The sequence below is a fragment of the Odocoileus virginianus genome, chromosome 21 (genome assembly GCF_023699985.2).
Source record: "Odocoileus virginianus isolate 20LAN1187 ecotype Illinois chromosome 21, Ovbor_1.2, whole genome shotgun sequence".
NCBI lineage: Eukaryota > Metazoa > Chordata > Mammalia > Artiodactyla > Cervidae > Odocoileus > Odocoileus virginianus.
This window is the reverse complement of record NC_069694.1, coordinates 46486012-46501678: the sequence shown is the minus strand read 5'-3', so window position 1 is coordinate 46501678 and position 15667 is coordinate 46486012. Positions and strand designations below refer to the sequence as shown.

Genomic DNA, 15667 nt, shown 5'->3' with positions numbered 1-15667 from the left:
AAAAAGAAAATGAAGCGCAGGTATTTCTGAGTTTGTCATGGCTATTTGGCTATATGTTCCACTTATAACCTACTATGCCCCTTAAATAAATGTAAAAATCATTTCATTTGAAGTCATAGGAGTTCTTTCGAGTCTAGAATGTCTCCCTTCACATTTAAATTTTACTCTTAAAATCCTATCAGATTTTGACCAGAATTAGAGTCTTAACATCCCTGTAAATCTAACATCCAGGCAGCTGTTTTTGTGATTCACCCATTATATTAATCCCTCCAAAGTGTTCTGTTCTTCCACTTCCTGTCAATAGTTCTCACTGCAAACTACAAATCATATTACTAAGTTTTATTGACCCATATACTATTCCCATAAAATTTGTATGTGTCTTTTTAAATAACTGCCTAAAGCTTAGTTCGAAAACATTGTTTTACACATTTTTACATCATCTAAAGATGTTAAGAAATGGGTTTTTTGTTTAAAATTTTTCATGTGGCAACTGACAAGTCTTAAAAGTAGTCACTCCCTTAAAATCAGCTTCTTATTTTAAGGTTCTTTTTAAATTCTAACTGTTTGATATGATAACAGAATGCAAGTAGATTTTTCTTTATATCGTTCTTATCTTATAGGATTTTAAATTAATCTCAAGAGTGCTTTAGATGATTCTAAAATTAAAGTTCCTAATTTCAGTAAAAGAGTTGTATATACTGCTTTATGAAGATTGTATTTGAAATGTCTTACATGCATCATATGATTTTAGAATAAATAAATTACTGAGTTCCCAGACATCATATGATATAATATGTAGTATTTTATGAGGATATTTGTTATAATTAACAGATATGAAAGCTATGAATTCCAGGTTGGCACTCAGAAATTTTGGTTCTGCTTTTTGTTTGATGTTTCCAGATTAGTATCATAGATGTTCGGATAGGTCCTTTTAATGTATATTTTAGTCTTTTGTCTTCTCCATTGATAAGAACACTCTATGACAATAGTTTACTAAAGAGTTGAAATAATTTCCTTATCTTTTGATATTTAGCAAAAATAACTTAATAAATTGTATGTGATCTCATACTGTAAATATGGGATTAGTAATACCACATTACACATCTTTAGGAATCCCACATGTTAAAAAAACAAAAACAAAAAAACTTTTTACTAATATTTGGAAAATCATAGATTTTTTTAAACAAATTTAAGAAAATTGTATTCAGCACTAATTTAAAAAAGCCTGGTAGCATTTTAAATAAGAGGGGGAGGGGTATATTTAAAAGGAGGAGTATTTGGAAAGACCAGGACAGGATTTCCTGCAGTACTTGCTTGTAGGTCAGCTGGGCTCTGCCACCATCAGTCACGTGCCAGGAATCTCAGTGCTGTGTGGAAATCCTGCTGTCCTTTCTCCTGAGCATGAGCTTTCTTGTTGAGAGAGAGTACATAAGGGTGAAGGTATTGGGTTTTTCCTCCAAAACAAACAAACAAAGCTACTATTTTTTTCTCATTACCTTTGATTTCTGTCCTCCATCATGAAAAATATACCAGTGCATTTCCCTAGTCATCAGTGGACCAGTCCAAAGGTTTTTAGCTTTTTCAAATTGGGAAAGATGGTGATCTGCCACCTCTAGTTAATGTTTTTATTCCTAGGGTCATGGGAAGTTGCCAGACAAATTTTGTTGAAATCTTATAGCTGACATTTTCTATTGTTTTTCTAAGCTGACTGGTGACTATGGTGAAAAGAAGCTATTGATTGACAAAAACCTTTCTATCATTCACTAGAGATACTTTTCTAGGTAATTATCAAGTGGGTAACTGTTGGCTGTTGGGTAACTTGCCAGTATTCAATTTAAATCACCGGTTCTATTTTTGGATTAATAGCTCTATCTTCTCTTGTTCAGAATGTGAGTGATATGCTTGCCTTATAGTGTAGTACGTGCTCAATATAAATGAGTAACTTTGTAAACGAGACAATTTAAAAACACATCATAGTCAGTAGTAGTCATTGGATATTTTTAAATGTAGAGTTAAAAGTTTATAAATTTATGATATAGCTTCATTAACTTGGGATATTCTTTATTCCTTTCATATCTCTTGCTTCTACTAGGTAGCTAACCACAGGACAGTTAACCTTGATTTCACAGTTAATGAGTAATAATATTTAGAAGATGAAACCATCATATATGGATTTAGAATGCGTGGGAGCGAGAGCATTAGTCGTAACCTTCCTAGACCTGTGTTTTTGTTTACCCTTTGGAAGTACTTCCTGTTGCTATTCATCTCCTTATCTGCTGGTACTCCAGAGAGCATGCAAATGCCATCCATTATTTCCAAGACATTGAGGAAACCAGCCATGACATACCAGGGAAGCTTTGATTGCCACCTGTTGCTCTCCGGGAATGGTTGGAAACTTAATGAGCATTCACATGCCTTTGCACACGGCTCTCAGGAAGTGAGCAAAGTGCCTAAGTACAGACAGCAGACTCATCTATCTATCACCTCAGAGTCCCACTCAGAGAAAAGTGCTAATACCTTTGGCATACATAAAAGTCACTAAGAACAGTCATCGTTTAATTTCAAACTACTCTCAAGCTTCCTGCACAAGTATTGGAAAGTGCACTCACCATGTGGAAGACATTTGGAATTCCTATTTCATGCATTCATGGTTCATAGAGTGTTAAGATGTTCAACTGGGAAAATTAAATTATGCACAATGTACCATGCAAACATCGGTCTTCTGGATTAAGAATTGAGCTTAGAATATTATTTTTTATAAACAAACCTTTAAATACATTTTTCATGGGTAAAGCTTATTGTGACCAGCTTTTCCAATATCACTTAAATGGGGAAGATTTCAAAGTTCCTATTTTTAAACATTTTTTTTCCTTTCCATACATTTTGAAACATTATTTACCCTTTTCATGGTTATGTTACCCTAGTCATTAAGTCACGATGGGCAGTGATCAAGAGCCTTGACTTTAGAACCAGACTGCCAGTTAGATCTGAACCAGGTAGATGCTGGTTCTACCCCTCACTAGTTTGTGAAGCTGTAGCATGATACTGGGCAAGTTACCTAATCTCTGTGTACTGGATTTCCTTATAAAATGGAAATTATTATTGTATATAACTCAAGGGGTTGTTGTGAGGATTAAGTGAATTAATATATGTGCAGCTCCTAAAATAGTGCCAAACGTATAGTAAATTAGATATAAATTTTAGCCATTGTTATTTCTTTCTCTTGGAGCAGCTCAGAATATTGGAAACGTTGTTTATGCACCTGTTCTATAGAGTCTTTCCTCCTGTGAGTCATTTCAACCTAGAGATCATAAGGCCATTTATACCCTACAGGTTCATAGATGTAACTGAAAACTCCTCTGTAGTGATGGTTGACTGTTACCTTTAAGAGCAGAAGATAACCTACTTTCTTACATTATACCATTCATCTTTTTCCCTAAGAACATTCCAAGAACAAAGAATAAAGGAGCACAGCATTCTGGGCATAAGACATGGTGTTAAGTTCTCCTTCCCAACACTATTCACAGGAAAAGCAAAAGGAAAACCTGACCTGTAATAATGAAATACTCTAGGCCCCATTCATAGCGTTGCCTAACCCCAGACATTTTTTACAGATATGGATTTTCAATGCTTGCTTTTCTCCTTTCAACATTGACTACCAGTTTATCTCATCATATTCAGGAAGTAAATTCAGAAAAAAATATAGCTGGTACAATAAAAGGAATGCAGTAGGGAGACATAATATAATAAAAATTACAACAAATCAGAGAAACAAATCATTTAGGTGGCAAAGAAATTTTTACAGTGTTTTCCCTCAAAGCTTGATATTTTTGTTCTGGCTTCCACATTAGTGAAAATCTGACATTCAGATCAAGAACTTGAGGATTGGGAGACAGTAACTAACTCGTTATGTAAAATCATCCTTGACAGTAAATCATATATGGACTAACTTTTACTGGTAGCAGAAATGTTGCTTTGTCATTCTTAGGATTAAAAGAAGTGCTCACTAACCTATAGAAACTTATCTTCTAAATCCACTGGAGATGATGTTCCTTCCTCAGAAATACCAAATCACATTTTAAAAACAAAAGAACAAAGTTCTTGAAAGTAACATAGTATATATGTAATGAATTCCTAAAAGAAAAGGAATAAATACTGGTTGAAAGGATAACATTGTGGTGTTGTTACTTATTATTATTTCCTGCTTGCACAAAGTGTGTCTGAGCAGTTAAGTAGTTTAAGAATTCAATTAGGAAACTCATACAACCAGAAATCAGAGAGTTTTTCACAGCCATAATGAAACCTCAAATAAACACAAGTACGCTTTCATGTTGCAATCCCATTAAGAAAAAACAATATCAGAAAGTTATGTTTTTTAAAAAAAAGGAAAGTTATGTTTTCTGGGTTTTGAATAAACTTGCTATTGTATTTCATTTCCATCATAGCCACCAAAATGTTTAATTTGTACTCAAATATGATCCTTCAGGGAAGTAAGTGTTTTGGGGACAGATTTCACTTTCTCATTCTTTTTTTCCCCCCTCAATAGTTTTACAAATCAATCATTACCAAAACTGACTTCCTGAAGGTTCTTATTACAACAAATGTTCTTGCTGTTATCCTCAAAAGTAGGTATCATGCTGACTTGAATTCTAATTAGCCTTTAAGCTAGAAGAATATTGTATGGTTAATGCATTCAGTGTCAAGACACATTAATCAAAATTATTGGTGATGCAGTTAGCACCCAGGCAAATCAGTACATATTTTCCAAACCCTGTTGTACTATTTTTTGGGCAATGAAAATTGGATGTGTTCGGGGTGATAAATATCATGGAAAGCGTGACTTGGTTTAAGCTGGTATGTTAGACAGGTTAAAAAAATAATATCTTTTACTCCTTAATTGATGATGACATAAAAATAAAACAAATGGTAATAAATGAAAAACCAGAGAATTCTCTATGGGCAAGAACTAATCAGTTAGGACTTTCTGGCCACCATTCCATTTAACAGATGGTAGGTTCTAGAAGTTTATAGGGAAACAACTGCTGAACCATTTCTGTATGAATGAAGCTGTCTCTACATTCTTACCTTGACTAGTAATTCCATCAACATATTTTTTACTCTTCTCACCTATATGGAGGACACCCTTTTTGTATTTGACCAAAAAAAGGTATTAAATGAACTGTCCCGAATAGTCATTTGAAGGGTAAAAATACTCTCTATCACATGTATATGTACACGTGCTATGCTTAGTCATCAGTCGTATCTGACTCCTTGTGACCCTTTCGACTGCAGCCCACAAGGCTCCTCTGTCCACGGGATTTTCCAGGCAAGAATACTGGAGTGGGTTGCCATGCCCTCCTCCAGGGGATCTTCCCGACCCAGGAATCAAACCGGTGTCTCCTGTGTCTCCTGCATTGCAGGCAGATTCTTTACCCACTGACCCTACTTTCTTGCCATGTATCAAATGTGAGTTTGAAGAAAAATCGGTCAAGATTTTATTATGGAATTCCAGGACTTAATGACTTAATGGTAAATTGTTAGATTTCAGAAAGATCATGTTTTTAAGGGACTTCCTAGCTTTTTCTTACCTTTTTGTAATAAAGCCAGATTTTGTTGCCTTCTTAGTTGGTAACAATTTTTGTTTGCTTTGTTTAGGGGTTTTTTGTTTTGTTTTTCAGGACTTTTTAGCCAGAATACATGGAACTTAGGCTATCTCAATAGATTGTTTAAATTTTTTTAAAGTGATGGTGAATGAGTTGATCAAAGTGGCTTCAGTCAGAAATCTTATCTTTGCATCATCTTCTTTTATCTTGCGGAGTGAATAGATCCCACCTTCCCATAACTTAATTATCTTTTGCTTTACTTTATTTCTCTGTACATACTGCCAATTTATAGAAGAAAACAGAGATAGGAATTCTAATATTGACACCAGTCAACAGGGGAACATTTTGTTGGATACAAAGAGAAGATAATTTTTCAAATATAGCCCATATTAGTTACTATGACATATGCTCATTGAGCTTTATATTACAAGATCAGCGCTGTGGCTGCTGAAAGGGTTAGCTACAATTAGAAAGCTCAGTGTGAGATCCCGAGGCCCTCCAAATTTGGTTATGTATAAGTACACCTTTGATTTCAGCTGTAGTTATTCTTCATAGATTTGGTTCTGCATCTTAAAAGTACTCCCGCTGTTTAAAGTTCTCATTCAAATTAGCAGCCTGTGTCAGATTTTCAGAGAGATCTGTTTGCTGCTACTAATGCTCCCAGTTTATTTCTAGACCTACCCATTGTGCTGTATCCCAAATTAATAGCATTTATTCTGCCCAGCCCAAATCCCAGTTTACTTGCCAAAACCACAGTCACCCCATTATTCACCTTTTCTACCAGCTCAACACAGGAAGATGTGTTACCATATTGGTATTGAGACCTAGTTTTCAAACTCATTGGTAGTGAGCTAATTAAATGATGTTAAGGTGAAACAAAGGACAAAACTCATGAAACAACTAAAAATCAACATCTAAGATAAGACAGGAAAGTTAAACCAGTTTTGTTTCATTTGAAATTTGATGCTGCATTAATGCCATTTCCAATACCATGTATGTAGCTATTTCTGTTTCTCTGACAACCATTTGATCACTGACAGGCATGTGGTTTGGTAGCAGAATTTGGTGGCCAGCTATTACTTGTGTTTTAGCAATTAAAAGGTTGGATTGTATTAAGGGTTCTGATTAATAGTGTTGTATTTTTTTTTATTTCCAGGCTTTGGTTTAATCACAGCTCTGTATTTATTTTAAGAGTTAGCTATTACATTGTTTATATTTTTCTGTTTGCCAAGAGGGTAGATCTCATTGGACATTGCCAGGACCAGTGAAGACAAAGCAATAACAAAAACAGCAGATTATCCTGGGTTTAATCGTTATGGACATGGTAGAGGAACAGAACATTTTAAGATGCTTGTTCCTCTGCATTCTTCCCCTCTTCTCTTCCTGCATCTTTCTCACCACTAGTTGATTGCCTTCACTCTTTTGATTCACTTCCAATGAAATCAACAACTCCAATATGAATGGAGCTCTGTTTTACTTTGTAATCTTATTCTCAATAATAACAAAAGTAAAAACCTAAAATGTTATCACACTTGAGATAGTGAGTGAATAGGTAGAGAGATGAAGGAAATTTTAATATATATATATGTATATATATAAATGAGATATATATGTGTGTGTATATATATATATATATATATATGAGTAAAGCAGATTAAAGTGGCTCTGAAATAATCATGCTCTTAACTTATTCCTATGCTATTCATTGATGTCCTGGTGTTCATAACAAACCAGTGTTTGATGCCTCTGACTTTCCCTCATTTTCTTATACATTTTTTGGTTGTTAGTGCTTTTTTAAAAAAAAAAAAAAAAAGCTTTTTTTAAAAAAGCATTAACATCATAAACTGAAAAGATTAATATTGTTTCAGAAAAGGTCATATTTTACTGTTTTCACTTGAATGGTAGAGCTATTTTAGTTGCTGTTTCCCTGTATAAATCCACATTTCTCTGATAAGGACAGCCAACATCTGCCCTTTTCAAAGGATCACTGCCTCATGTTTTCATGTTATTCCAACAGTGGCCCACTGAAATTATAATTGGGTTTTCTAATTCAGGTAATTGCCTTGTAGAAAAGTAAAGGGAAAAAACTCTGGATGTAATTGTTTCTTAATTAAAAGTATGATAGGAGCTTAATTCCATTATGGTGCCAATTTCCTCTATTGCATCTCTCCCACACTTTGTCTATTCAGGCAATCTGTGTGAATAACTTTTAATTTAGCAATATTCTATTTCCTGTTGATTATATGAGATTAGATATGTGAAAACAGCTCTATGAATCATCATACAGTTCAATAGAAATAGTTACTTCTCCTGCATGTTGTCCTGAAAAGTTATGAAAACTCATTTTTGTGTAATCTGATTTACTTCAAAGATGGTTTTGCAAAAGCATTTTGTGTTTGAGTCATATTTTAGCTGCTTTCTCCTACCTTCCTTTGACTCAGTCTCCTTCCTTTTCCTGGATAACTAGAATTATAGCTAGAGTAGAATAACCAGTTGCTTATTTTTTTATTCGCATCAAATATTTATAGAGTCATAGGTTGTCATAAACTTTCTGCTAGACATTTTAGGAGCGTCTAGGACCTTTAAACTCTATATCAATCCTTGCAGAGGCAAGATTTTTTTTTAAGGATTATATTATTTAGGGAAATTTAACAGGTATGACCATTTTATCCTTTTCTTTTCTTATAGGAAGAAAACTCATTCTTAGTAAACCTGTCATTTCTCTACCTTACATGTGTTTGACTTTTCAATCATAAATGTTCTGGCAGATGGATATTGACTCATAAAATGATTGCATAGTCACATGAGAAAATTTAGGGTTACTTCTTGAAGGGAGTTGAAGAAGTACTGAATATAACCCCATACAGGTTGTAAAGAATCAAGAAGTCACTGTGTATATTACTAACTAGCTATGGAGATGTTGTAATAATACTACTAATATTAATAATAATAATGGTAGCTGGCAATTTTTAAGCCTGTGAGATAAGAGCAACAATAACATTTATCACTCACTTACTTTGTTCTAGAGTTGGTGCTGATTGCTTTGCTCACATTACCTAATATGTCTTGACTAAGCCACCCCCAAATGACACCACAATCTTACATTATTTGGCACCTCAGGATTCCAGCTTGCAAAGTCAAGCTTTAACTCAATTCTGTACCTTTGTACCAACAGTTCTCAAAGATTTAACTTCAAAACCCTTTTACACACCCAAAAATTAAGTTTTCAAGAGTTTTTGTTTATATCTATTGATGTGTCTGTATTAGAAATTAAAATAGAGAAATTTAAACAGGTCATTATATGTTAATTAAATAACATTTTATGAAATACAGCTGAGTTTTACAAAACAAACAAAAAATTAGCAGGAATAGTGACATTATCATCTTTTTATTTTGTTTTTTCCAAATCTCTTCAACATTTGGCTTAATCAAAGGCAGCTTGATTCTCTTATCTGCTTCAGCTTTCATTCTGCTGCGATTTGTCTTGGTTGAAGCACATGAAGGGAAACCAGTCTCGTATAGATATGTACATGGACAAAGGAAGATTATTTTAATAACCTTTCTATAAAAGCATGGATGTTCTTTTTTTTTTCCATTTATTTTTATTAGTTGGAGGCTAATGGATATTCTTTTTTAATACTACCCCAAACTCTACAAGTGGTAGTTTCAACTCAAAGGTTAGGTGTAGTGTGAAATCTGAAACCATGTCAATGAAACTATCCTACTCTGTACACCAGTAAGGGTAAGTGAATAGGCACTCTGAGACCTCGGGTATAAGTCTAGGAAAGTAAGAAGCAGCCCAACCAGCTTAAGACCATGAGTAGACTTATTTATGCCTTATTTACTTCAATAATTCTTTCAAGCCTGAGACAGGAAAGGGACCAATGATTATTTCCTCCCCATCCTGCCAACATATAGACTAGATGGACACAATGTCTCTAAAGTAATTGAGAGTTCTAGAGTTAAACAATCATAAAACTGTGGTCCTAAAGTTAAGTATGCTATTGTTTCCCTTGAGTAAATTGAAGGAAGAAATGAATATATTGAGATAGTGGATGCTTTCTTAGAGTGGCATGAAAAAGTATAACTAATCATACTCAAAGTCTTTAATACTAGCCAGTATTAATAGTGCTAAAATTGTTGAGAGTCCAGTCCTTTGCTAATTTTATATCTTGAAATAAAAATTCTCACCCTGAACATTCTTCTTGAAGGAAATTTCTATCTATTTTACTCAGGAGAACTTAGGTTCTGTTTTTAAAAAGGAAGAAAAAACACTTCAGCCACTGAGATCGCAAAGCCTTGTTTATTTGTGAATTATGAAATTGCATGCTTTGTCTTTTTATAAACTAAACACTTGCCTGAATAAGAAAAACATTTTTGCAGCATTTACTCTTTTCTCTTCTCTTTTATTAGTATGCTTCAATGGCGCTTCCATTTGCTTTGCTAGCAGTGAAATCTTTATTTCCACTTGAAGATATATGAGTCTTGTTTACCTTTAAACTTTCCACCTGTTAACTTGCATTATATTTTCATGACAGAAAGTGGTTACTAATAATATACATTGACTTTAATACAGCCTTTTTTCTTGAGGGTGGAAAGGGAAAATTTTTGTACTTGTGTATATCATTTTATTGAGAGAAATATCTTACATGTAAATAAATGTTTCCTAACTTTTTTTGTTGTTGTTTCAAGTAAGTTAAACGTTTTTTACAAGAAGTAGAATGGTTGTCACGATTTTTCTGAATATAGTTGATTTTCATTTTAGGCCATCACGAGATCCATCCAAGGTTGTTTGTTCAGCTTTTCCTCTCCATTATGTGTAAGGGTATGGAGACAGGTAGAATAGAGTTATAGAAATTTCACAAACAATAAACCTAGAGCATTAGTTCCCCTACATTTTTTTCCTTAAACTAGTACCATGAGCATCAGAGCCAGAAATAAATCCATTTGAGTTATTCAGCAATGTGATACATTTTGCAGTACTGATATCCTTTTGTTCCCTACCCAATACCAAGGTTTTATATGGCATATATTTTTTAAAAACTCAGTATTTCAAAAATATTTGATGGCATTCTAACACTTCATATAAAACATCCTCTCTGCATCTTTTTGCTCAGCGCTAAGAAAACAAATGTTGCAATATAGCTACTTTAAAAGAAAATCAAATTTATCAAACAACATTAGCAGAAATAATCCAGTGGGGAAAGACAAATAAGCAAACAAATCCCAGGAAATATGGGAACAGAGTCATTATGTTTTTGTTTTGTTTTGCTTTAAAACATCATTACAGATTTCAAGAAGTTAGAATTTTACATTTGAGCTCATGTTGTTAAGAAGAAAATAAAGCTTTACAGTTTATATGTGAGCACTAGTCTCGGGTGTTTACTGGTGCCAAACATATGGTGTTTTTCCAACACTGGTTCTCCAGCTCTGATTCTCTGACACCAATTCAGGTCCTATTGTGACAGTCTCTGCTCAGAGTTAGCATCAGATTCCATAGGTTTAAGGGTTCAGTCCCACAAGACTGCCCTTACTTCAGATCCTGGTCCAAGTAACACCCACCTCACGCCCTCCTTACCTGCACTTCCATCTGACTTGGTTACAAATTCCAGGGTACTCACAGCCACTCGCTCCCACCCCTATTCAAGTTCGATAATTTGCTACAATAACTTACAAAACTCAGGAAAATGCATACTTACCATTGCAGTATAGGATAAAAGGTGAGAGTGAACAGCCGAATGAAGAGATACAGAGGGTGAAGTTAAAAGGGTCCTGAGTGCAGGAGCCTGTGTCCCTGTGGAGTTGGGTTGTGCCATCCTGCTAGCACATGGATATGTTCACCAGCGCAGAAGCTCTCCAGTCCCCATTGCCTAGGTCATCTTATGGAGGCTGTGTTACATTGGCATGATTGATTAAAGCCTTGGCCACTGGTGAGTTAACTCAGTCTCCAGCCCTCTCCCCCCTCTGGAGATGGTAAGAGGAGGGGAGAGGTTGAGAGTTCCAACCTTCTTATCACAGCCTGATCCTAAGCTCTCTAGGGGCCCACAACAGTCACCCCATTAGCAACAGGTATTTTTAAAAGGAGCTTGTTGTGAATAACATAAGATGCTCCTATATACTCTTCAGTTCAGCCACTCAGTCGTGTCCCACTCTTTTCAACCCCATGACTGCTGCACCCCAGGCTTCCCTGTTCATCACCATCTCCCGGAGCTTGTTCAAACTCATGTCCATCAAATTGGTGATGCCATCCAACCATCTCATCCTCTGTCCTCCTTCTCCTCCTGCCCTCAATCTTTCCCAGCATCAGGGTTTTTTCGAGTCGGTTCTTCACATCAGGTGGCCAAAGTATTGGAGCTTCAGCTTCAGCATCAGTTCTTCCAATAAATATTCAGGACTGATTTCCTTTAGGATTGACTGATTTGATCTCCTTGCAGTCCAAGGGACTATTACTCTTACTATTCAGGAAATTCCAAAGATTTTAGAAACTAGGAACAAGGCCAAATATATTTTTTTATTATACCACACCTGGGTTTCCTCCAGGTAATAGAGAAGAGATTTTGGAGGTGTGGCAAGGAGAGATTTTTTTTTTTTTGCTTTTTATGCTGAACATTCTTGAATCTCTTAACACTGATTCAGCCACACCCACTGAATCAGTCATGCATTGCTGCCTACCATACAAGTGTCCCAAACTGCTGTGACTTAACACTACAGTCAGCTTACATTTTTGGAGGAATAAGCATCTGAGTGTAGCTCAACTGGGTGCCTCTAGCTCAGTGTCTCCCAGGAAGATGCAATCCAGCTGTCAGCCAGGGCTGTGATCTCATCTGAAGACTCTAATGGGATGGAGTACCTGCTCCCAAGTTCACACATATGGCCATTGGCCGACCTTGGTCCTCACCTTGGGGACCTGGCCGTAAGGCTACTCACAGCATGGCAGCTTGTTTTCTCCAAAGTAAATTGACTCAAGTGAGAGAGAACAGGAAAGAGCCCTCAAGACGGAAGCTACAGTCTTTTTATAACTTAGTCTCAGAAATGATATCCTATTGCTTCTTTCATATTCTGCTCATTAGATATGAGTCAGTAAATCCTGTGCACACTCAAGCAGAAGGATTTTGCAAGGGAATTGAATACCAGCAAGTGGTATCATTGAGGCCCATCTTAGAGGCTGCTTACCACATCCACCCCAACATAATGGACCTGATTTGGCAAATGATAAGAAGCACAAGACAATAGATGAGAAAGAAAATTGTGAAGACATTTATCTGGTTTCTTTGTCACTTTTACTTTTCAGAGCTTCTCCAAAGTTTTGCTCAAAGTGTTGTCACTGATCAAAACCAATTCTAATTAATTTTATAGTTAGTTTCTGGATCTCAGCAAAAGCTATGTACAATCAAAGAAGTAAAATCCCAGTGGAGTCGCTCAGTCTTGTCTGACTCTGCGACCCCATGGACTATGCAGTCCATGAAATTCTCCAGGCCAGAATAGTAGAGTGGGTAGCCGTTCCTTTCTCCAGGGGATCTTCCCAACCCAGGGATAGAACCCAGGGATCGAACCCAGGTCTCCCACATTGCAGGCAGATTCTTTATCAGCTGAGCCACCGGGGACGAACAATAGTTCACATATTTACTGTCAAACATGTGGTGATCTCGTCTGTCCACTTTTTTTTAAAAGGGAGAACCAGGTTTCATTGGTCCTCAAGGAGAACCAGGCTTACCAGGCTTACCAGGAATAAAGGTAAGTGGAGTGTTTTCCCCTTCCTTTCTTTCTGAAAAATTTTTGTGACATATTTTTAGTCCATTTTGTTACTCAGGTGACCAGATAGTTTTGCCTAATAGAGAACTAAATCAGCTTTGCACCCATTCCCAACACTTCCAATAGAAATAGCATATTATTAAAATTAGAGTACTAGGAAATTAATTCCAGAAAGCCTTAGGCAAGGCAACAGGATGGTGGAATACATTCGTTGTTCCAGTTGTCCCCCAGTTGCACCTAAATTGATGTGGTGCTGTTAGTCTTCTGGCTGTATGGAAAAGTGAGGCAATTCTGAGAAGGAGAGGTAGACCTCATTAACTCCAGCTCCTCAGTACCCATTTTAAGACATACTTACAAATCAAACATTATTACTATTCCCCCATCACTCCCTAGATTTCAAAGGCAAGTACTGATGTCATATAGATTCCTAGTGCTTCATCCTGAAAGGATCCATCCTGAAAAACGTCTGCAGAAAAATTCTGTAATGAAAACCATCTTGTGATCTTCCACATGGCAACCCAAGAGAGGGCCCTGAAAGCAAAATCTGTATGCCGCCATATAAAAAATTATGTTGCTGTGGATACAGTCAGAGCCATGGTTCCCTTTTTATCTACCCGGAAAGACATAAAAAGGTACCGTTCTGAGGATGGAACTTTATTCATGACAGACTCATGAATCAAAGAAAGAGCAAAATTAGATCAAACTACATTCTTTTATTTTTAAACCATAGCAGTCTTCGCCTCAGTGTGTATTCCTTTCACCAGAAATAAGCCAGGATGATTTCCAAGAGCTCAAGAAATATGTTCCTGGTCTGCTCTGACAGAGGAGTCCTCATTTCCGCTGGTCAAGAGAAAATAACTCTAACCCTAGTAAATGGAAACTATGCGTGGCCTAGGGGAGACTGAAATCGATCGAATTTACGCAGAATTGCTCTTTTCTCAGCAAGTTCTTCTTCACATAATGAGCTGACAAGTTTATTAACAAAATATGAGGACTGCCTGCTTTAGCCTGAACAGATTTACACACAAAATGCACTTTCTGGCATAAAGAGAGCTAGATCAAGAGGATAACGGGCATCCGGTGCTCACGGCAGAACTGTTGTACGGCTTGCAGCCTCAGAGTCAGGCAGAGAAGAGGTGGCTTTGTGGATGAGTGCAAAGAAGTGGGAAACTTGCTCACTGCCAGAGAGGACCAGGCGTGAATGTGATCTCTAAGTGTTTGTGGCATTTTGTTTGCAAAACAAGGAAAAATAGAAGAAACACAGACAGACCCCTGGAGAGTAGACTTCATCCCTAAATATCCTTTCTTTTGTTCATTTGTTTTAAACTGTTCCATAGTCAAAAAAATTCCAGATGGAGAGCTATAAAGTCAACATTAATTACTGTTCATGAAGAACCTGGGCTGATTCTACAGATCCCATACTTTTATAACAAATATTACTTTGCACTCCCAATAAAAGTAAAGACTGTACTGTAATTGCTTTATAGTTCCACAAGAAAGGATGTGAATAAGAAATTCATTTAAGAATATTTTGAAGTTAATTTTTGGCTAAATTGCCTAACATGAAATTGGTATCATAATGGAAAAATCATGATTATTTAAAAATCTCTTTCAGCCAAATACTAGTCTTTTTCCAGTTGTGTAGAGAGCCTGGATTTGTACCAATAAATTCAGATTTTAAAAAAAACTAACAGTGCATATTTTATCCCCAACACAGTGAAGAGAGAGCATAATGAAGAAGATGTATAATGGTATCTAAAAACCTGTTTTATGTGCTGCTGTATTCTTAGCATCTGTATCAGTGCCTGCAAGAAAACTACATCAGTCTAAAGAAATAGGACTTTATCATGAATAATTTAGAAAACTTTGAATAATATTGTTTATTCATTAATTCAACACATTTTTTGCCAGACATTTTTCTACTATTTGAGAATGGAGATTAAATGCAACAAAAATAGTTTCTGTTGAAGCTTACACTGCAATATGTGTGAGAAAGGGATGCAAGGAAAAAAAAACATGTAATTCCATGTAATTCCAGAGAATAATAAGCAATTAATTAAGGGCATGATGTTAATAAGTGAATCTAGGTAAACATATATAGACTTTATATACTATAGAGAAATGATTTTCTAAGATTTTTGCTCTTCCCTAAAATAAGATTATAGTTACCATTTTAGAATTCATCTGTAATATATTAGGCAGATAACCAAGCATTTATATATGTAAATTCTATATACCAGTTGAAGCACTTCAGTTTCTAATCCCTGGAAAATTCCTTCTGGAGCATCTTTTCCATCTCCTACATCCAGTCA

At 35.8% G+C, this 15667-nt stretch overlaps 1 protein-coding gene across 1 annotated transcript in view; it reads left to right on the top strand.

Moving 5' to 3' along the window:
* COL25A1 (collagen type XXV alpha 1 chain) overlaps positions 1-15667 on the top strand; it is a 503516-nt gene that overhangs the window by 432440 nt on the left and 55409 nt on the right. Inside the window, exon 19 of the mRNA XM_070452267.1 lies at positions 13275-13337. Within this exon, the coding sequence (XP_070308368.1) occupies positions 13275-13337 (63 nt within the window). The remainder of the gene's footprint in view (positions 1-13274; positions 13338-15667) is intronic.